We start from the raw sequence: 22,213 nt of genomic DNA on the forward strand, positions 1-22,213 counted from the left end.
GTCTCTGCTCTTCACTGTGGATTTTATCATCAGTTGACTTGTGGGTTGTTTCTGCTTTATGTCTGTTCCAAATAATGCTGCTATGAACATTTGTTTCTAAGTTTTTGAGTAAATGTCTATTTTCATTTTCTTGACTGTATGCCTAGGAGTAGAATTGCTTTGTCAGGTGACTCTCTGTTTACTTTTTTGGGGAACTGCCAAACTGTTTTCTAAAGTAACTGTCATTTTTACATTTCCACCAACAATGTATGAGGGTGTCAGTTTCCTCGCATTCTCACTAATGCTCATGTCCTTTTTGATTTAGCCTTCCAAAGGATATGAAGTGGTATCTCAGTGTGATTTTGATTTACATTTCCCCAGTGGGTAATAATGTTGAACATCTCTGTGTGCTATTGGCCATTTGTATATCTTTGGAGAAATTTGTGTTCAAATTCTTTGACCATTTTTCAACTGGGTTTTTTTTTTTTTTTTTTAATTATTGAGTGGTAAGAGTTCTTTTTATATTCTGTTCTTTTTATATAAAATCATATATTATTAATATATGATTTGCAAGTATTTTCTTCCATTCTTTGAGTTGTCTTTTCATTTTCTTTCCGTCTCTTCTTCCATCTCTTTTCCTTTCTTTACAGTAAACTTGTATTATCTCATAGTTTCTTTGGGTCACAGGTGAAAGTAACTTAGCTGCGTATCTCTGGGCCAGGATCTCTCATTAGACTGTAATTAAGGTATCACCCAGAATTAGAATCATTTCAAGGTCTCAGTGGAGGATTATTTCCAAATTTACTAATATGTCTTTCGATGGGGCTCAGAAAATACATTTCTAATCTCATTCATGTGGCTATTGACAAGCCTTAGGTTCTCTTTGATATAAGCCATAGAAATTAATACTTTGCTTTGTAGGCCTCTCGTAGTGCTGGTCAGCACATAGCAGCTGACTTTCCCTGGACCAACGCTTGGAGTGAGTGATAGGGTGAACAAGAAAGATGCCACATTTTTTTTTTTTTTTTAAATAATCAAATCTCATAAGCAACATTCCATTGCTTTTGCAGCATTATTTTTGTCAGAAACAAGTCACCAGGTCCAACCCATATTCAGGGAGAGTTTTGGGATTCATTTACCACTTGCCTTCTGGTCTTTAGCGATTTGTGTTCCTCTCACATGCACAATGGGCTCACCTCCTCCCATAGTCCTTGAAGTTTCATCCTACTAAAATCAGGATATGCTAGGTTGTAAGGTAGTATCACCTCTAAAATCTTGGTGACTTCAAACAGCATAGTTCTATTTCTCAATCATACTGTCTGTCATGTGTTGGGTAAGAATTCTTCCCATGTTGTCCTCATTCAGGGAGTCTCCAGCATTACTGAGCCTGCAGGGAAGAGAGAACAAATTGATCACTGACTATTAAGGGATTCTACATGGGCATGACATATTTTATTCTCATATCGTGACTGCATAATTTCAAAGGCACAAGAAAGTTCATGTCTACCATATTCCTTTTGTTTTCTCTTTATTGGCATTAAATATCCCTTGGAGGTTGAGAGGACATTAATAGCTGCACTGGGGAGCTTGAACCTATTACTACTGAGATTGTACAGTGCTCTCCCTCTTTTACCGAAAAACTTCCAGTGAAAGTCTAATTAGTGGGAACAGATCTGGAAAGTTGACTGAGGGACCATGCTGTCTTACAGATTGTCCCTTTTCTAGTTCCTTAGGAATTCAAGTCTGTGGTCCAGTGTGGTTTTGATATTCCAGACTTAAATAGGTTTAGGTGTTTTGGTCTGAAGGAGCAGCAGCTACCAGTATCATGCACATTTCTTTGTTGATGTCAAGAGTACAAGTGGAGAAATTCTTTCACTTTCTTAATAATCTGATTTATAGCACCAAAGTTTTTAATTTTGATGTAGTTCAGTTTTATCTTTGGTTGCTTTTGGTATCATGTTTAAGAAAGTGTTAATGAAAAATCAATTCATAATTATCAACCCATAAATGTAAAAGTGTATTTCTGGACTCTCATTTTTGTTTCATTTATCTGTATGTCTAGCCTTTTTCCAGGAGTGCTGGCTGTATCTTGATTACTGTAGATTGGTAATAAGTTTTGAGATTGGGAAATGTGAATTCTTTTTTGAGATTGTTTGGCTATTCCCAGTCCATTATACTTCTATCTACATTATATGATTGACCCAGAAAGGATATTTATTTTTAATAGGTTTTCTATTCTAAAGTTTTTGGAACAGAAAGAGAAGAGACTTTTATGTATCTACTCATCCATCTTGATTGGAAGTCTCTGGATTACTTGTGTAATTTGAGGTAGATGGACAGGAAACTACAGTATTGAATATATACGGTGTGCCAAATAGTATTTATGAATTTACCAGATATGGCGTAGTATTTAGCTTAAGCAATGCATTCTTGCATAATTAATTATTTGATTGTCAAATAAATATACCATCTCTACTTTGGTACAGTTTGCTGTTGAAAAACCACCCACGGCGTGGGACAAGTGAACTCCTAGAAGGAGTACCCACACATTGAGGCCACACACACACACACACACACACACACACACACACACACTTTTTCTCTGAGGAAAACATATTTGGACAGCCATAATTACATTTTACAAGCCAGAAAGCTAGGATTAAATTTTTTTCTTCTTAGATGTTGATATTTTTTCTCTCATAATATAGTCATCTTACATTCATAAAAGTCTGATATAATGAAATGACATTTTAAAGCTTTAAATGAAATAAATATTTGATATTTTTTTAGGTGGCCTTGTTCTTTTACTTTCAGAAAGAAGATCTGTTTTGTGTTCCTTTAAGCACTAGGAGATCTGGTTTTCATTAGCTGTATTGAGATATGAGCCATAATTCACGTGCCAAACAATCCATTTGAAGTTTACAAATTACCATTTTTAGTATAGTCATACAGGTATGCAACCATCACCACACTGCAAGTTACAACATTTCATCATCCCAGAAAGAATCTCATACTCTTAGCTGTCACCCCCAGGCCTCATTCCCCATCATCCTAGACAACCACTAGTCTTTCTGTATATTTTTCTATCAAGGACATTACATATAAGTGAATTAATAAAATGTCTTTTTTGACTTCCTTCTTTCACTAGGCATAATGTCGCAAGCTTCATCTGTGTAGTGTATATCATTCCTTTTTATAGTTGAATAATTCCATTTTCTTTATCCGCCGTTTGATGGATATGCATTTCTGCTTTCTGGCCTCATAATGAATGAAACTCTATGGACGTTTATGTGCAAATATTTTTATGATCATGTGTTCTTATTTCTCTCGGGATTATATCTAAGAGCAGTACTGCCAGATCATAAGGTATGTGTAACTTTTTGAGGTTCTGCTAGATTGTTTTCCAAAATGACTGTACCATCTTATATTCCTACCAGCAGTGTGTGAAAGTTCCAGTTTTTCTGTATCTTTTTTTATTTCCTGCATTATAGTTTTTTATTGGTGCATTATAGTTATACATATTGATGGAACTTATTGTTACATATTTGTATATGCACACAATATAACAATTAATTTGACTGATAACACTTCTTTTCTTTTTTCATATTAGCCAACCTAGTGGCTCTGAAGTGAAGTCTTGTGGTAATTTTGATTTGCATTTCTTGGATGATACTGAGTCATGTTAGGTTAGGCGAAGGAGGCAGAAGATGCTTCTAAACCACAGGTGGTCTAGGCTGAACTTTATTCCTAATTACTACATACTGTGATTTTTACCTCTAGGTCAGTTAACTTACGAAGTTCTTAATCCATTCTTATGTTCGGGTGCCCCAGATACCAGTACCACCATCTCTTCTCCCAGATTGCTAGTTCCTGGTGTTAACTCAAGCTAATATTGGATTGCAATTAAGCCTTGAGAAAGAAAAATGCCAAAATTTGACTCTTGATTGAAAGACAGTATCCTGAAGATGTTGGCAGTGATATTTGTAAGTTTGTAATAAACTTATGAGAGTCACTACTAGAAGCATGATTAAGTAAAAACAGAGTTAAGTTGTTTAGTTTAGAGTGGTGATCAGAAGTATTTTTTTGATATGAGCCAAAAAGAACATTTAAAGCCTTTGGTTTCTTTGAGTTACCTTTATCAACAGCTTAGTCAAATTCTGAAAGGAAGAAGATACCATTTCAATGATAGCCTTAATTTTATTATCGAGTGTTAACAGATTTCTCCCATGTGTAAGTATATCAATTATGGTGTAATATCAGGAGGAAGCTCAGGTCTCAGTGGTGTAGTGCTGTTTAACTGAATAATTTTAAGTCTCTGGTTTGAATATTGTAATTACATAAATAGTCTAGTATGGAAGGAAGGTTTGCTGAGGTGCCTAGTGAATAATTTTTACTACATTTTCAGATAAAAGTCCTCAGGTTTCATCTTTGGTTTCTTGTAGTATATACTGCAGGTGTTAGCATAGATTCTGGCTAAAACAATTCTAAATGTGATTACTTATAACATAATAGTAGTATTCTCATATGTGGTGAATTTCTGTTATTTTTAATGATTTCATGGTGGGGGAATCTTGAGACCACATTTGAACTATAGAGATGTATAGATCAGTTTATTCCCCACTTCCAGATAATATTACATGTGTACCATACTTGATTAGTGATGTTTAAAAAAAAAAAAAAGAAAAGAAAGTGCTTATAGAGACCTAAATTTAAAATGCAAAACTATAAAACTCCTAGAGGGTAACAGGAGAAAACCTAAATGACTTTTTTTTTTTTTTTTTGTGGTGCTGGGATTTGAACCTAGGGCTTTGTGCTTGCAAGGCAAGCACTCTACCAACTGAGCTATATCCCCAGCCCTGGTGGTAACTTTTTAGATATAACTTCAGTGACGTGATTCATGAAAAGTATTTGATGGACTGTACTTCATTAACTTCTGCTTTGTGTAAGGCAATGTCAAAACAATGAGAAGACACGGCACAGTTAAGAAGGAACTAGTCCCCAAAGGCACTGCTGATCTGCTGATAAAGGACTATTTTTTAAAAATTTGTTGGTTTTAGATATACATGACGGGGGGCTGGGGTTGTGGCTCTGTGGAAGAGTTCTTGCCTAGCATGTGTGAGACACTGGGTTTGATCCTCATCACCATATTAAATGTCATCACCATATTAAATGGAGTAAACCTTATCACCATAATTTCTTTTTCTTTTTTTTAATTAATTTTTACAGATTGCATTTTGATTCATTGTACACAAATGGGGTACACCTTTTCATTTCTATGGTTGTACACAATGTAGATTCATACCGTTCATGTAATCATACATGTACATAGGGTAATAATGTCTGTCTCAGTCCAGTATCTTTCCTTCTTCCAGTCCCTCCAACCCCTCCTGCCCCATTTCCCTCTATACAATCCAAAGTTCCTCCATTCTTCTCCCCGCAACCCACCGCCACCTGTCTGTTATGTATCATCATCCACTTATCAGAGAAAACATTTGGCCTTTGGTGTTTGGGGAGTGGCTTATTTCACTTGGCATGGTATTCTCCAACTCCATCCATTTACTTGCAAATGCCCTAATTTTATTCTTTATGACTGAGTAGTATTCCATTGTGTATATATACCACAGTTTCTTTATCCATTTGTCAATTGAAGGATATCTAGCTTGGTTCCACAATCTAGCTATTGTGAATTGAGCAGTTATAAACATTGATGTGTCTGTTTTACTGTAGTATGCTGATTTTAAGTCCTTTGGGTATAAACCGAGGAATGGGATAGCTGGGTCAAAGGGTGGGTCCATTCCAGGTTTTCTGAGGAATCTCCATACTGCTTTACAGAGTGGCTGTACCAATTTGCAACTCCATCAGCAATGTATGAGTACTTTTTCCCCCACATCCACACCAACACTTATTATTACTTGTGTTCTTGATAATAGCCATTCCAATTTGAGTGAGATAAATCTTAGGGTGGTTTTGATTTGCATTTCTCTGATTACTAGAGATGATGAGCACGTTTTCATATATTTGTATATCTTCTTCTGTGAAATGTCTGCCCAGTTCCTTAGCCCATTTATTAATTGGGTTCTTTGTATTTTTGGTGTAAAGTTTTTTAAGTTCTTTATACATTTTGGAGATTAGGCTCTATCTGAAGTGTGTGTGGAAAAGATTTTCTCCCACTCTGTTGGCTCTCTTTTCACATTATTGTTTCCTTTGCTGAGAAAAAACTTTCTCGTTTGAATCTATCCCATTTATTGATTCTTGCTTTTATTTCTTGTGCTCTTGGAGTCTTGTTAAGGAAGTCTGTTCCTAAGCCAGTGTAATGAAGATTAGGTCCTACTTTTTCTTCTATTTGGTGAAGGGTCTTAGGTCTAATTCCTAGATCCTTGATCCATTTTGAGTTGAGTTTTGTACAGGGTGAGAGAGAGGGGTTTAATTTCATTTTAACACCTATGGATTTCCAGTTTTCCCAGCACCATTTGTTGAAGAGGCTATCTTTTCTCCATTGTATGTTTGTGGCACCTTTGTCTAGTATGAGGTTACTGTACTTATGTGGGCATGTCTCTGTGTTCTCTGTTATGTACCATTGGTCTACCTGTCTATTTTGGTGCCAATACCATGCTGTTTTTGTAGTATAATTGAAAATCTGGTATTGTGATTCCTCCCGCATCACTCTTCCTGTTAAAGATTGCTTTGGCTATTCTGGTTCTGTCATTCTTCCAGATGAATTTCATGATGGCTGTGAGGAATGTCACTGGGATTTTAATTGGAATTGCCCTAAATCGTGTAGCGCCTTTGGATATGGCAATTTTGACAATATTAATTCTGTCTATCCAAGAACTTGGGAGATCTTTCCATCTTCTAAGGTTGTCGTTAATTTCTTTCTTTAGTGTTCAGTAGTTTTCATTGTAGAGTTCTTTCACCTCTTTTGTTAGACTGATTTTATTTATTTATTTATTTTTTTGAGGCTATTGCGAATAGAGTAGTTTTCCTAATATCTCTTAGAGGACTCATCACTTACAAATAGAAATGCATTAGATGTATGTGTGTTGCTTTTATATCCTGCTACTTTGGTGAATTCATGTATTCTAAAAGTTTTCTGGTGGAGTTTTTTGGATCCTCTAAATATAGAATCATGTCATTAACAAATAGTGATAGCCTTTACAGTGTTGAGGTATGGTCCTCCTATCCCTATTTGTTCTAGTGTTTTGAGCATGAAGGTGTGTTGTATTTTATCAGACACTTTTTCTGCATATTTTGAAATAATCATAATTCTTAACTTTAAGTCTGTTGATGTGATGAATTACGTTTATTGATTTCTGGATGTTGAACCAATCTAGCATCCCTGGGATGAGTCCCACTTGATCTTTTTAATATGTGTTTGTATGCAGTTTGCCAGAATTTTGTTAATGATTTTTGTATCTATGTTCATCAGGGATATTGGTCTAAAGTTTTCTTTCCTTGATGAGTCTTTGTCTCGTTTTGGTATCAGGGTGATACTAACTTCATAAAATGAGTTTTGAAGGGTTTCTTCCTTCTCTCTTTCATGGAATATTTTGAGGAGTATTGGTATACGTTCTTTGAATGTCTTGTAGAACTCAGAGTAGAATCCCTCTGCTCTCAGGCTTTTCTTGGTAGGCTTTTGATGGCTTCTTCTATTTCACATTGCTTGAAATTGATGTTTAAATTGTATGTGTCCTGATTCAGTTTGGTAGGAGCATATGTCTCTAAAAATTTGTTGACGTCTTTGAGATTTTCTATTTTGTTGGAGTATAGATTTTCAAAGTAGCTTCTAATTATGTTATGTATTTCAGTGGTGTCTGTCATTATGTTTTGTTTTTCATCACAAATTTTAGTAATGTGAGTTTTCCTCTCTTCTTTGTTAGTGTGACTAAGGGTTTATCTATTTTGTTTACACTTTTTCAAAGAACCAACTTTTTGTTTTGTCAATTTTTTTGAATTGTTTCTTTTGTTTCAGTTTCATTGATTTCAGCTCTGATTTTAATTATTTCTGTCTTCTACTATTTTGGTGTTGTTCTATTCCTCTTTTTCTAGGTCTTTGAGTTGTAATGTTAGGTCATTTAGTTGTTGACTTTTTATTCTTTTCTTGAATGTGCTCCATGCAATGAATTTTCCCTTTTAGTACTGCTTGGTAGTGTCCCAGACATTTTGATATGTTGTATCGTTATTGTCATTTACCTCTAAGAATTTTTTTTATCTCCTCCCTGATGTCTTCTGCTATCCTTGCTTCATTCAGTAGTGTATTATTTAGTCTCCAGGTGTTGGAGTAGTTTCTGTTTATTTTATCATTGATTTCCAATTTCATTCCATTATGGTCTGATAGAATACAAGATAGTGTTTCTATTTTTTTTGTATTTACTAAGGCTGCTTTGTGGCATAACGTATGTTCTATTTTAGAGAAGGATCCATGTGTTGCTGAGAAGGAAGTGTATTCACTTGTTGGTGGATGGAATATTCTAAGTATGTCTGTTAAGTCTAAGTTATTGATTGTGTTGTTGAGTTCTGTGGTTTCTTTGTTTAGTTTTTGTTTGGAAGTTCTATTCAATGGTGGGAGCAGTATGTTAAAGTCACCCAGAATTATTGTGTTGTGATCTGTTTGGTTCCTGGAATTGAGAAGGAGAAGATTTGTTTGATGTACATGGATGTGCCATTGTTTGCAGTATAAATATTTATGATTGTTATGTCTACCTGATTTATGGTTCCCTTAAGCAGTATGAAATGTCCTCCTTTATCCCTTCTGTCCAACTTTGGCTTGAAGTCCACTTTATCTGATATAAGGATGGAAACCCCTGCTTTTTTACTGAGTCCATGTGCGTGATATGTTTTTTCCCATCCTTTCACCTTTAGTCTGTGGGTGTCTTTTTCTATAAGATGAGTCCCTTGAAGGCAGCATATTGTTGTGTCTTTCTTTTAATCCAATCTGTCAGTCTATGTCTTTTGATTAATGAGGTCAGGCCATTAACATTCAGGGTTATTGTTGAGATATGATTTGTATTCCTGTTCATTTTGGCTTATTTTTGGTTTTTAACTTGACTTGATTTCTCCTTTGATTGGCTTTACTTTTAGGGTAGTTCCTCCCTTTGCTGACTTACATTGTTATTTTTCATTTCTTCCTCGTGGAATATTTTGCTGAGAATGTTCTGTAGTGCAGGCTGTTTGTAAATTCTTTTAACTCTTGTTTATCATGGAAAGATTTTATTTCGTCCTCAAATCTGAAGGTTAGTTTTGCCTGGGTATAAGATTCTTGGTTGGCAACCATGTTCTTTCAGAGATTGAAATATGTTGTTTCAGTCCCTTGTAGCTTTTATGGACTGTTCTGAGAAGTATGATGGTGATATCCGTATTGGTTTTCCCCCTATATGTAATCTAATGCTTTTCTCTTGCAGCCTTTAAAATGCTTTGTTTTGAATGTTAGGCATTTTCATTATAATGTGCCTTGGTGTGGATCTGTTGTGATTTTGTACATTTGGGATCTTGTAAGCCTCCTGTATTTGATTTTCCATTTCATTCTACAGGCTTGGGGAATTTTCTGATATTATTTCAATGAATAGGTTGTTCATTCCTTTGATTTGTATCTCTGTGCCTTCCTCAATCCTGATAATTCTTAAATTTGATCTTTTCACAATATCTGTAGTTGTTGGAGGTTTCATTCATGATTTCTTACATCTTTTCTGTTTGTTCAACTTTATTTTCAAAATTAAATATTTTATCTTCATTGTCAGAGGGTCTGTATTCCAAATGATCTAGTCTGTTGATGATGCTTTTTACTGAGTTTTTTATTTGGTTTATTGTTTGCTTCAATTCAAGGATTTCTGTGTGGTGTTTTTTAGAACCTCTGTCTCTTTATTGAAATGATCTTTTGTTTCCTGCAGTTGCTCTTTTTAACTGTTTATTGGGGTGACCATTTATTGCCTGCCTTCGCTCTCTTATCTCATCCTTTGCTTCGTGGATCATTTTAATTATGTACATTCTGAACTCCTTTTCTGCCAATTCATCTACCATGCTGTCATTGGATTCTGTTAATTTAGAATCTTGGTTTGTTTGGAACACTTTCTTCCCTTGTTTTTTAATGCTGTTCACGTATCTTCCCCTCTAGCAGTGTGGATTGGGGGTATTGCAGTTTCTCCCCCTATGAGCTCATAGTGACCCTGCGAATTTCCAAAACCTCTCCTTTAAGGGGGAGATCAATATTAGCAGCACCTGGTACAGACAATACGCAGCCCTAAACCAAATAACCCCTATGAAGATGTTAACAGTATTGTCATAATAAACAGAGGATGAGTTTGATTATTATCTACAGTATAACCAATAGATTTGCAATGAGGTTTAGAGTTTCTAATGGTGGACAAAGAGGATGGGGAGTGGTGTAGGGTGTAAGTATTAATGGAATAAGAAAAGAGTATATAGAAGTACTAGATTGTAGGAAGAGTGAAAGCAGAACCAAAAGAAGTTGGTTGTTAGCATGAGAAAAGGGAGAGACTCTGAGGAAACAGGTAAACTAAAGAACATAAAATGAGAAAAAATAAAGAAATAAAAACTTAAGAATTCAGAAAGGAGAAAAAAAATCTACACTATAACAGTCATATACTATTCAAACCTCCCAGCCTTCAGTAGCTGATGCATGAGAGGTCCCTGACAGTGAGCTTCCATCTCCAGCAGGCATCTCAGGATGGGAGTGCCCCACCTAAAGATGGCAGCTTCCACTTCTGGGATAATCCAAGAGAGCTGCTCCAGCTTCCAAATGTGTTAGCAAATGGGGAGCCACAGCATGGGGTGCAATTGGGCCAGGCGTCCTGAAGGCCTCATCACCATGTTAAATGGAGTATAGCCCATTCCATCTTGGATCTCATTTTTGTTTGTACATAGTGACTTACACTAGTTGTGCATTCATTTATGAGCAAAGTTATGTCCAGTTCATTCTACTATCTTTCCTGTGATGCAAAATATACACTCTTAAAACTCAACAATAAGGAAATAAAGAACTTGATTTACAAATAAGCAAAATACCTGAACAGACACCTCACTGAAAAAGATATACTAATGGCAAGCAAGCATCTGAAAAGGTGTTTAACATCATATGTCATTAGGAAATTGAAGATTAAAATGAGATACCACTGTACACTTATTAGAATGGCCAAAATACAATACCAAATGCCAGTGAGATTGTGGGACTCTGATTTGTTGCTGGTAAGAATGCAAAATGGTAGAGTTGTTTTGGTAGATGGTTTGGCCGTTTCTTATAAAACTAAACATTCTTACCATATAATCTGGCAATCACATTTCTTGGCATTTACTTAAATAAATTGAAAGCTTAAGTCCATAAAAAAAATTTGTAACTTTTTTCACAGCTGAGAAAACTTGAAAGCAACCAAGATGTTCTACGTAAGTGAATGGATAAACTATAGTACATCAGACAATGAGCTATTAATCAATGTTAAAAAGAAGTGAGCTATCCAACATTGAAAAGACATGGAGGAATTACTAAGTGAAAGAAGACAATCTAAAAGGCTGCATACTGTATTGTAGGGTGTGCCAGGCTAGCTCAGGCACAGGTAAGAGCTGCGGAGTCAGGATCCAGACTCCGGGAGTTGGGTAGGTAGTTGTGGCAAGCAGCCTGCAAACTTGTTTATTGCAGGAAAAACCATACATTTTATAAACTTTTTGCCCAATCACAATGTGCCACAGGGGATCAGACCACCAGGCCCCTATACAGGTTCCCTTGGTAACACTAGGTAAATTTGGGGGCAGTTGGGGAATGCTCCTCTCTGTAGTTCCTGACAGGCGTGAAGGTGTGAAGGTTTTCCTTTTACACTCTTGAGACATTTACAGCTGCTAGCCAAGATTTAGGATTTCTCCCAACACTGTATGATTCCAACCAAATGGTGTTCTGGAAAAGACAAAACTATAGAGACAGTAAGAAGGTCAGTTACCACGGATTAGCAGGAAGGCAGGAATGAATAGACAGAACATAGAAGGTTTTTAGTACAGTAAAACTCTTTTGTGTGATATACTATGATGACAAATACACATCATTATAAATTGGTGTAAACCCATAGAATGTATAATGCCAAGAGTGAGCCCTTACATTGTAAACTGTGAACTTGGGGTGAATGATGTGTCACTCTAGAGTCATCTGTTGTGTCAGCAAGTGTGCCACTGTGCTTGGGACATCGTTAGTTGGGGGAGTTTATGTGTGTGATGGCAGGGACTCTGTAGAAGTTAAGATTTTATATTTACTTGATCTTTTTTTTTTTTTTTTTTTGCTTACTCTCTGGAGTATTTGAAATAAGCCTTAGTTATCAGGTTATTCTACTCCTAGGTACTAGAATAGGCATCTCTAAAAAAACATAGATATTCTCTCTCTCTGTCTCTCTCCCTCCCTCTTTCTCCCTCCCTCTCTCTCCCTCCCTCCTCCCCTCCCTCCTCCCCTCTCCCTCCACCCCAGGGTTGAGGACCAACTCAGGGTCTTGTACTTGCTATGCAAGTGCTCTGCCACAAGTGAAATCCCCAACCCTGCTGGGGTGGTAACACACGCCTTTAATCCCGGGAGGCTGAGGCAAGGAGGATTGTAAGTTGAAAGCCAGCCTCAGCAACTTAGTGAGACCTTGTCTCCAAATGAAATACAAAAAAAAGGACTGGGGTTGTGGCTCACTGGTTAAGCACCCTTAGGTTTAATCCCTGGTGGCAGGAAAAAAAGAAATTCCCAACCCTGATGTTTTCTTACGTATTGACAATGCTATTTGTTAGACTTCTTCAGATAGTAAGAATGTTAAATGCTCAGTTTTACTCTGAGCTTAAAATTGCTCTAAAAAGTAAATTTTATTAGTTTTCATCTTTCTTAAAGGGTTTTTATACCTATTCATCTCTTAAGATGTCTGTACTTGCTTTGTGCCATGCTGGGTAATGTGCCTTCTAAAGGTCATAACCCAGTAGAAAAGTTCAGAATCTAATGAACTATTGGGAAATCTTGAGAATGTAGTGGTTTTTATTAGGGGCATTGTGAGATTTCTGGTTTCCAGAACCTGACTTTATCATACTCTCTATTTTGAAGTTTTTTAGGACTTAGTAGTTTGGTCAGGTAATACATGTATATTTGAAAAATTTATCTCTTCAAAGAATAGAATAGTCCTAATATTGTCAATATTTTCATGATAGAGGCAAAAGTGACATTAGTTCCTTTCTTGCTGTGCCATTCCTTGGCTTCCTTGAAAGAGAACACTGGAATTACTTATCAACCAGCACCTCCTTAACACATCCTGAAAGATGGCTACTGGTGAGGCAAGAAAATAAATAAATAAATAAATAAATAAATAACATTTATTGACAGTTTACTCTGCAAAGTTTACAGTAATCTTATGAAAGTATGTACACTTAGCACTTTCATTTTACAGATAAGAAAATTGAGGAGGCTCAAGAGAGTTTAAGAAACAACATATATAATTAGCAGATATCAGGATGGGATTCAAAGCTGGACTCTTTTTTTTTTTTAAATCATATATATTTTCAAACATATAAACTAGTTTAATGAACTCCAGGAATGATAAAGAATGGGAACACAAGATGGTGACCAGGTGACCATAGCCATCAACTCCAACCTGAAGAAAACAGCCATTTGGTTATGAAAGGGTGGGGTGATTTCACAGATGGGTGACTTTTCACAAGGAGAGTATGGCTGACCCACACGTAACTAGGTAAAGGATACAGAAGTATGTGGCAGCCAGATTTCTAATAGTAGAATATACCTCTTGGTGAGCTGTAAGCCAGTCTTCCTAACTACTGTTATACCATTTACAATCTATATAGAAATTAAAATTTTTAATTAAATCTCGTCTAGTGGGAGATCAAAGGAAGCTATGAATTTTCAATAACTGCTCCTTGGTTTTTGATGTATTAAATCTCTTACAGTGAATTTATAACATTAAACTTAATTTTTTTTTTTTAAAGGTCTTTGATTTGCGTCAGTGTCATCGACAGATGCAGCAGCAGGCGGCCACTGCACAAGCTGCAGCAGCTGCCCAGGCAGCAGCCGTGGCAGGAAACATCCCTGGTCCAGGATCAGTAGGTGGCATAGCTCCAGCTATCAGTAAGTATGCTCTTGATTTTTTTTTTTAATGTAATAGTGGCATTTTATCTTGATTCACTCAGTTGATCAGTTCCTTTAAGCAGTAATAGAAATTAAAATTTTTTTGCTGGGATGATAATAGTTTCCCTTGTCTAGGATAGAACCATTTGTGTTCTTTTTATATCAAAAAGGGAGTTTGGGATAAAGAGGGCTATTATTATATTGTTCTGTCTCCCTTTTTTATTGATTTTTTTTTTTTTTTTTTTTTTTTTTATGATTTCTGCCTCACCAACCAGGGTGGGTTTATAATCACTGAAGTGCTTGGCATTATTCTGCTAAGAAAAGCATATTTTAGTTTCAGAATTGGACACTTCTCTGATTTTTTTTTTTTTTTTTAAGTATGCTAAGCATGGAGAGAAAACTGAGTGAGGGTGGTATTTTGATAACTTGTAGACTTTTTTTTAATTTTAGGGTAAAATTGAACTGTGTGCCAGGTTTCACACTGATGGGGAATTTTTTACTGCAGAGTTAAACTCCTGACTATAGACTTTTATGATGGAAACACGTGGCACCCATCTTCCACGTCTGAAGGCATAACTAGTGATTCATTCAACCCCTGTTCTTAACCTCTTCAGTGTGGTAAGCAAATCACACTGGCTAAGAAAACTGCAGTGGCCCTGCAGGTTTCTCTACAGTACATGCAAATTCTTCCCATTAGTTTCATGGTAATATTGATAAATGCAGATGACTATATGAGTGTATATTCTGACTGGAAAATTAGATGCAGAGTCTCCATTTGTGTTCAGGAGTTTACAATTTAGACATAGATAAGACATTCATTGAGAGTTTCATCTTAAAAAAAATTGAGCACTTAAACCATTAATTTGCTAGTTTTGATGTTATAAACGTTTTTTTCTAAAGAATTCAGAACTAGTATTAACTTTCTTATTTTCATCTACTGCCCCCATTGCATACCTTATACTGTGAAATTGCAAGATAAACATCATCTGGGTCATCTAAGATACCATAGTGGAGCCAGGCGTATTAACTGTCTCATTATTAGTCATGTCTTACTGTAAAATAGCTGCTTAGACAAACAACAAGGTTCCTAGAACCAACCTGTGTATGTATACTACCTCTTAAAAACAAGTTTCTTATCCCTTCACCTCCATTTCTAAAGAGAAAAATAGCTGGGGTGTTAGTGGATTGTGGTAATTTACTTTATAATTGGAAATAGGTAGATGACACACGTGAAATGTAAACTGTCTTAACCAAACCTTTTCAGTTCCTATTGATAAGATTTAGATCTACTGTTACTTCTTGGCACTTTGACAGAGAAATTTTATGCTGAGGAAAATAACATAGAATGTAGGGAGGATGGGAAGAGATCACCATGTTCTCCTAACGTCTTCCAAACCTTTTCTGTTAGGTCTCTCAGCTGCTGCCGGCATTGGTGTTGATGATCTTCGTCGCTTATGCATACTCAGGATGAGCTTTGTGAAAGGCTGGGGACCGGATTATCCAAGACAAAGTATCAAAGAAACGCCTTGCTGGATTGAGATCCACTTACACCGGGCCCTCCAGCTCCTAGATGAAGTACTTCACACCATGCCTATTGCAGACCCACAGCCTTTAGACTGAGGTCTCTCACTGTGGGGGCCCTTACCATTATCAGGATGGTGGACTGTAAGATACAATCCTGTTTATAACCTGAAGATCTGTTTCATTTTTGTTCTGCTTTATCTTTTCATAAAGGGTTGAAAAATGTGTTTGCTGCCTTGCTCCTAGCAGACAGAAACTGGATTAAACAATTTTTTTTCCTATTTAGAACTTTTCAGGCATGGTGCAGAGCTGGAAGATCAGGAAGAACTCATTCTTACTGTCTTTATCAGTAATGTATGAAGGAGTCATTCCAGTGCTGGAAAATTTAGCCCTTTAAAATGTCTTGGAGCCTTTTATATGCAGAACATTGGTAATGTGTGTTATTCTACAGAGTAAATTCAATATTATTGATTTTAAAGGCAGAAAAGTTCTCAAAGTTAATTCACCTATGTTTTTTTTTGTGCAAATTGTTATTGTTGAACATACTTTACTCCAAAATATTGTGCCATGCAGGTGAGTTAATTTTACCAAGAGCAACTTTACTCTGTATTTAAAAAAATAAGATAGTAATGTATTATAACCTTTTATCCAAAATATTTTTTGCAAGTTAAACTAGTGAAGATGATTTCAATTCAGATTGTCTTGCAACTTCAGTTTTATTTTTGCCAAGGCAAAAAACACTAATTTGTGTGTATATTGAGAATTCCTTAAATTTACCAGACAAAGAAATGTAACAGATACTGCATTTTTTTTATCCCTATTGGGTGACTATTTATCAAGAAGTATACTTTTGCCCTGTTTAAACAGTAGTTGTATTCTTCTGTATATCTAGGCACAAGGGTGGTTTCTAAGAAGCCTAGAAGAGGAATTTCTTTTCCTTCATTAATTCATAGGGAAAGGTTTTGTATTTTAAAAAACACTAAAAGCAGTGTCCTCTACCTAATATCTCACTGTTCTACAAAGGTGCAGTGCTTAAACTAAATAATGAGTGTGTTGGAAACTGCTAAATTCTGTGTTAAATACTGTGCAGAATAATGGAAACATTGCAGTTCATAATAGGTAGTTTGGATATTTTTGTACTTGATTTGATGTGTGACCTTTTTTTCGTATACCATTTAAATCATGTATGTTATGACATTGTTTAAAATTCAGTTTTTGTATCTTGGGGCAAGACTGCAAACTTTTATACCTTTTGGTTATTCTAAGCCCTTTGCCATCATTGATCATATCAATTGGCAGTAACTTTGTATAGAGAATTTAAGTAGAAAAGTTGCAGATGTATTGACTGTACCACAGACATAATATGTATGCTTTTTACCTAGCTAGTAGCATAAATAAAACTGAATCTCAACATACAAAGTTGAACTCTAGATTTGATTTTTAAAATTTTGTTCTTTTGCACTTTGAGTCCAATCTCAGTGGCAAGACACCTTCTACTAATGACAGGCAACAGCCAGTTGTATTGGGCAGCTTTGGTTTTTCCCTCACACCCTACCAGGACTTTCCCATGGATGTTATGTATCGTGTGTAGAATTGATTTTTTTTTTTTTTTTTTAAACTTTTACTATGGCAAAAAACACAACAAAACAAAAAAACCCTGATTGTCTACAGACAAGAGATTATCTACAAGATAAGTAGTATGAAATTAAATCAGATTATCTTTCAGATATATTTAGTTTCTGCTTGGAGGACTTCTGTAAGCTTTCTAAGATTCTTTAAGGTGTGTTATACATTTAAGCTCTAGAAACACTTTGGCATAATGACCCTTCTGTATCAACCGAAGTGAACAAGTCTTTGGCCTTGCTCAGAAGGTCTTCTTAATAAGACAGTTCTAGAAACCACTGAGTGCTTATTGCTGTGAGTAAACATAGCTCTTGATCAAAATTACATGTCTTGGTTTTTAAACAGCTTCTTTACTAGTTTCTACTCTTGAGTATTTACAAGTACTTTTGGTAAAGACCCAGTTTTCAACTGTATAATTTGGTGATTTTTCAGGGTTTCTTTTGGGCAGAATTATAAAAGGATATCTTTTGTAGAAATTTTGTTTTTAGGTCCGTTTTCCTATGAGCGAGGAATAGGAGTGAGAGGAAAGAGTTTTAGAATAACAAATTTTTTAAAAATCCAGATTATTTAATTAGAATCTTTACCATGCAGTGGTATAACCTGTGGCCTCCTTTTCTACTTTAAGGAAGGTTTTCATGTTTAATTATCTTCACAAAGTATGTGGAAAATATTTTCTGAAAAATATCTCTTCAGAGCCAAGCTACCTTTCTTGGTTTCTTTCTACTAAGAGCCATAAAATATAGAAATACTAGTTAGTAATGTCTTGTATTTGTACCTGGATTGTTACATGCTTTGAGAAAATATTTAGTATGTTATCAATTATTCCTGACAGTGTTGTTGTTAAACTGTATTTCCATTTGTTAGAGGTGGTCATCTTTTAGTAAGACTAAAGGCTCTCACTAGGCTTAAAACTTTATGTCTACTTTAGGATAAAATAGTTTCTATAGTTCTTAGAGTCTGATTATATTGTGGGTATGGTTCTGGGTGGGTTTCTCTAGCTCATACATATCTCAAAGATTTTCAGAATGTTGAATTTCAGTGACAGCTGAAAGAGAGATGAACCAGGTATATCCAGTGAAACCCATTCCACTTTGTCTTGTGCCTTTATGTGCATTATCAAAGGGAATTCTTAATGGGATTGCCTTTATTTGCCAGGGAGTAGATTTTTTTGTGGGGTTGAGTCTATCTTGTTTTTTTTTTTGTAATTTACTGCCCCTGGTATACAAAGATAATGGTGATAAACTGCCATAAAACCTTGCTTTTCTAGAACCATGGCTCATTTGGATTGCTGTAACCACTAACTAGGTTGCCTATCCTATTCTTCCTGTAAATGGTACAGGGTTACGGATTGGATGATCTGGCTTAAGTTTAATTATACCTGAACATCCAAATAAATAACACATTATTAGCTATGTTGTAAAAAACAATACCTGGAATTTTAAAGTGTACACTACATTATTGACCATATTGTATTTCAAAGTTAAATATACATTTTTGTTTGGGATGGTGTGGTTTGTAATAGCAATTTTGAAGACAAAGTAAAATATTCTGTCTTCCATATGATAAATTTTTACTTTAAAACTTTATTGTTAATTGTAGGAAGGTGAATTGCAGGTATCTTTGATTATGGCCATCTGGGAAAGGAAATTTCACATTTTCCCCCCTAATGCTCCCTAAATATCTGTGGAAGTGAAATATTTTTGCTCCTGATCTAATGGTAACTGGTTAAGAGTCACTAACTAGCTGTTTTATGCAAAGTCAGTTTACTTCAGACCCTTTGTGAGAGCCTTTTAGAAGGAGCAGTTTTATTCTCTGAAAAGGAAAGACTTCTTTTTAAACAGTTTCTATAGTTTACTTCTTTTATCACTCATTTTATTAGCATTTGATTTAATGATAGTAGATTGGTAAAATGGTGAATTTAGGGTAAATGACTACATGAAAGCAATTACCTGTGAAATCAGCTAACAATTTTTGTAGGTGGGGCCTGGCAGAAACTAGCAGGTAACACTGCATGAAGAAATGCCTTTAAATTTATTTTTATTTTTATTTTTCAAGGCAAAACTCATCTTGTTGCAGGTAGCAATCTGTAAATAATCTTTTAAATCCTGCTTTGCAAGATTATAGAGAATAGGCTGGGAGGAACTTAGGTAAGTATTTCCATTCTTTTCCTTCTGATAACTAGATAGTTTCTTCTCTTAATAAATATATCAAGAAGGATGTAAAAAGTCAGTGGCCTTATTCATAGTAGCACCCTTGGCCCAGCCTCATTCCTAGCACTTGTCCCAGTGTTGCTAGGTTGTTTATCTGGTATCACTGTGGAATGAAATTTTCCACAAACTTGCCTTATTAAGCAGTAAAATTTCTTAAGCTATTTTTTTTTGATGGAGTTATTTAATATGTATATCAGAGAATATAGTGGATATAACATTTCTTTTTGTACTTAGCTATCTGTGCAGACTTCAGGAGCTTCTAAGAACTGTTTTTTCCCTTTACTAAATGGTCCCAAACTGCTATGGTTTTGAATTTTCAGTCATTTTTAACCCTCCTTTTTCTTCTAGTCTTCTTCCTTTGTGATAGCTGCCACTTCCTGTGTGGTGTTTGGTGTGCCTCTCCTTTGTATTTTCTTCTTTCCTTTCTGTTATTTCTAACTGCTTGAGCAAGGAAACCAGATAACCAAAAATTTTAGATCTTTCTTTAAAACAAAAGTACAAACTCCGGGACAGGACTCAAGATGTTTTCCTGTCAGGTGTTGAGAAGGACTTCAGTGCACTGGTGTTTGACATCAGTTTGACTACTTCCAGTGTTCCCTGATTCTTGCTGAATTTCAGGTGGAGAGAAGTGAGTCATATTCATGTTTTCCCCCTTAATATTTTGAAAAGTTTTATTGCTTCCGCTTAAGTGCTGCTCATACACAATCTGGGGTATCAGGGGTTCCTAAATTAGCATTAACAGCCAGAGGCAATACTGTTGCCCGGAGGACACCAGCAAACTAGACACACACACAACCGTCAGAAAAATCAGAGGGTCGATTTTGTTTTGTTTTGGTGACCTCTTAGCTCTACCTTCCTCTATACTTTTGACCTACAGGTGCCTTTATGAAAATTGAGTGACTGATATCCTGCCCCAAGGGTTAATTAAAGTAATGGCTGATGTTTTCAGGGATTTTAACATCAGACTTGAATGAATGAAAGACACCCCGCCTTCTCCCCGCAAATACAGGAAGACTGAGGAGAAAACTTAGGTGAAGACAATCATTTCTCTCTGGATAATGGGTACTTTTTACAGTTTATTTAAGATGCATTTTCAGTAGGGCCAGAGTTCATGTTCATGTTCAATCTGAAACTAATGGCTCTGGGTTAGGCCAGACACTTGCACTCTCTAGTTTGTGCTCTGCCACTAATTTCATGTATGACCTTGGGCAAGTCATTTACCTTTTCTGGGCCTCAGTTGCCTCATCTGTAAAATGAGGGAGTTGGACTAGATTAGTTCTTCCAGCTCTGAATTCTAAGTGACCTTGCCTACCTTGCAGCAGTTTTGTATTTCTTCCTTACCTACTCTGCTGTTTGAGGTGTTTTTTTCCACCCCCTGTTATTCAAATAAGATTAGGCTTGCTATTTTACTACTGTTCTCCTGTGGACTAGAAGTTATATAATATGTCCTTAAGATTTAATTTTAACCAAAGGCCTAGCACCACCGTAGGGGCTGCAATAAATACTTTACAAGAACAAAAACCTGAGAGGGGGAAAGCCTTCGTTTTTCCATCATCTCTGTTCAAAATTTATAAAGGCTTTTTCTGGGTCATGACCTTCTAGCTTTCAAGTGAGTTTGTGTGTGGTGCCATCTTTATAAGTGCTGTGTACTAGTAGTTTTTTTCAACTGAAATGGATTGAAAACCTATTGTTAATGCCTAATGATGAGAGACCATTACTTTGGGTCTTTGGTTCCTTAACTCTTCTGTGCTCAAAGTGGTAATTCCTCTGAACTGCATTTGTTAAAATGGTTTATATGACTCAAAACATTACCAGTGGATGATAATTCACTTTTATTTTGGTTCTTTCTAGGTCCATTTTGATTAGACAACTTTTGACTGGGTCATTCCTTTCTGAGTTCTCTTCCAGCTTATTCCTGGATGAGGATAGTTAATGAACTTGGCATTTTTAAGGACCTAGGGAGAATTTCTTGTGGGTGGTTGAAGGCGGGGGTTGGGGAGTCCTGGTAGAGACCAGCTCTGATAGCTGGAGAGGTTGGGATGAAACCAGCTGCTAATGCTAAGGCTGCTTGCCATTGATAGAAGGACTCATGGGCTTGGATTAGTTAAATGGCTAACCATGAAGTTGGCAAACTTCCTCCAATTTGGGGTTCTGTGTATTGCATTGAATATGTGATTTAAGGAAAAAGTGTGAATGCTTATGGATAATGAAAATCTGGTGGGCTTCAGAGCCCATTTTGGAAGAAGTGACTAGGGGGTTAGGGACAGATTTGGTGATGGTATTTCCCAACTCTGTCTCCTTCCCCTGAAGCCCAAGGAATATAGCTGTGCCAAAACCCAGAGAAGAGCCACTCTTAGCTTCTGCTTTTGGGAAAACTGGTCAGCTGAAGCTCCAGTTAGTTCCTTTGTGGCTTTCTGTATACTTTTGCCTGGTTGAAGTCTGTGGCTAAAAAAAACAGTTGAACCTTTTCTTGAGAACTCTGTAACAAAGTATGTTTTTGATTAAAAGAGAAAGCCAATCAAATCATTTATGTGCTCATTCTTTTTTTTTAAACTTGTACATGTCTTGGATCTGGAAAGAGTTCCAAATCACTTTAAGAATTCTCAAACTTGAGGTCAGCATTTTCCTTTATTGCTTTGTGGCCACCAGAATGGGAAATATGAAATTCCAAATATGACATTGGAATAACAGTCCCCATTCTTTTCTCATTTCTCTCTAAAGGAGGGGGTAGAGTTAGTGATTGGAGAAGATATAGGTGCTGGGAGATTATGAGAACCTGGTTACT

At 36.0% G+C, this 22,213-nt stretch overlaps 1 protein-coding gene across 3 annotated transcripts in view; it reads left to right on the forward strand.

Moving 5' to 3' along the window:
• The window catches only part of SMAD4 (SMAD family member 4), a gene marked incomplete at its 3' end in the record, with an annotated part of 58,891 nt that extends 36,940 nt beyond the window's left edge, over positions 1-21,951 (forward strand). For all 3 annotated transcript variants that reach the window (XM_079109474.1, XM_079109473.1, XM_079109475.1), the window contains 2 exons: positions 13,936-14,074; positions 15,483-21,951. In XM_079109474.1, coding sequence (XP_078965600.1) covers positions 13,936-14,074; positions 15,483-15,694 — 351 coding nt within the window. The remainder of the gene's footprint in view (positions 1-13,935; positions 14,075-15,482) is intronic.
• Between the last annotated feature and the right edge of the window lie 262 nt (positions 21,952-22,213).

The sequence above is a fragment of the Sciurus vulgaris genome, assembly GCF_902686455.1.
Source record: "Sciurus vulgaris genome assembly, chromosome: 13".
Taxonomy (NCBI): Eukaryota; Metazoa; Chordata; class Mammalia; order Rodentia; family Sciuridae; genus Sciurus; species Sciurus vulgaris.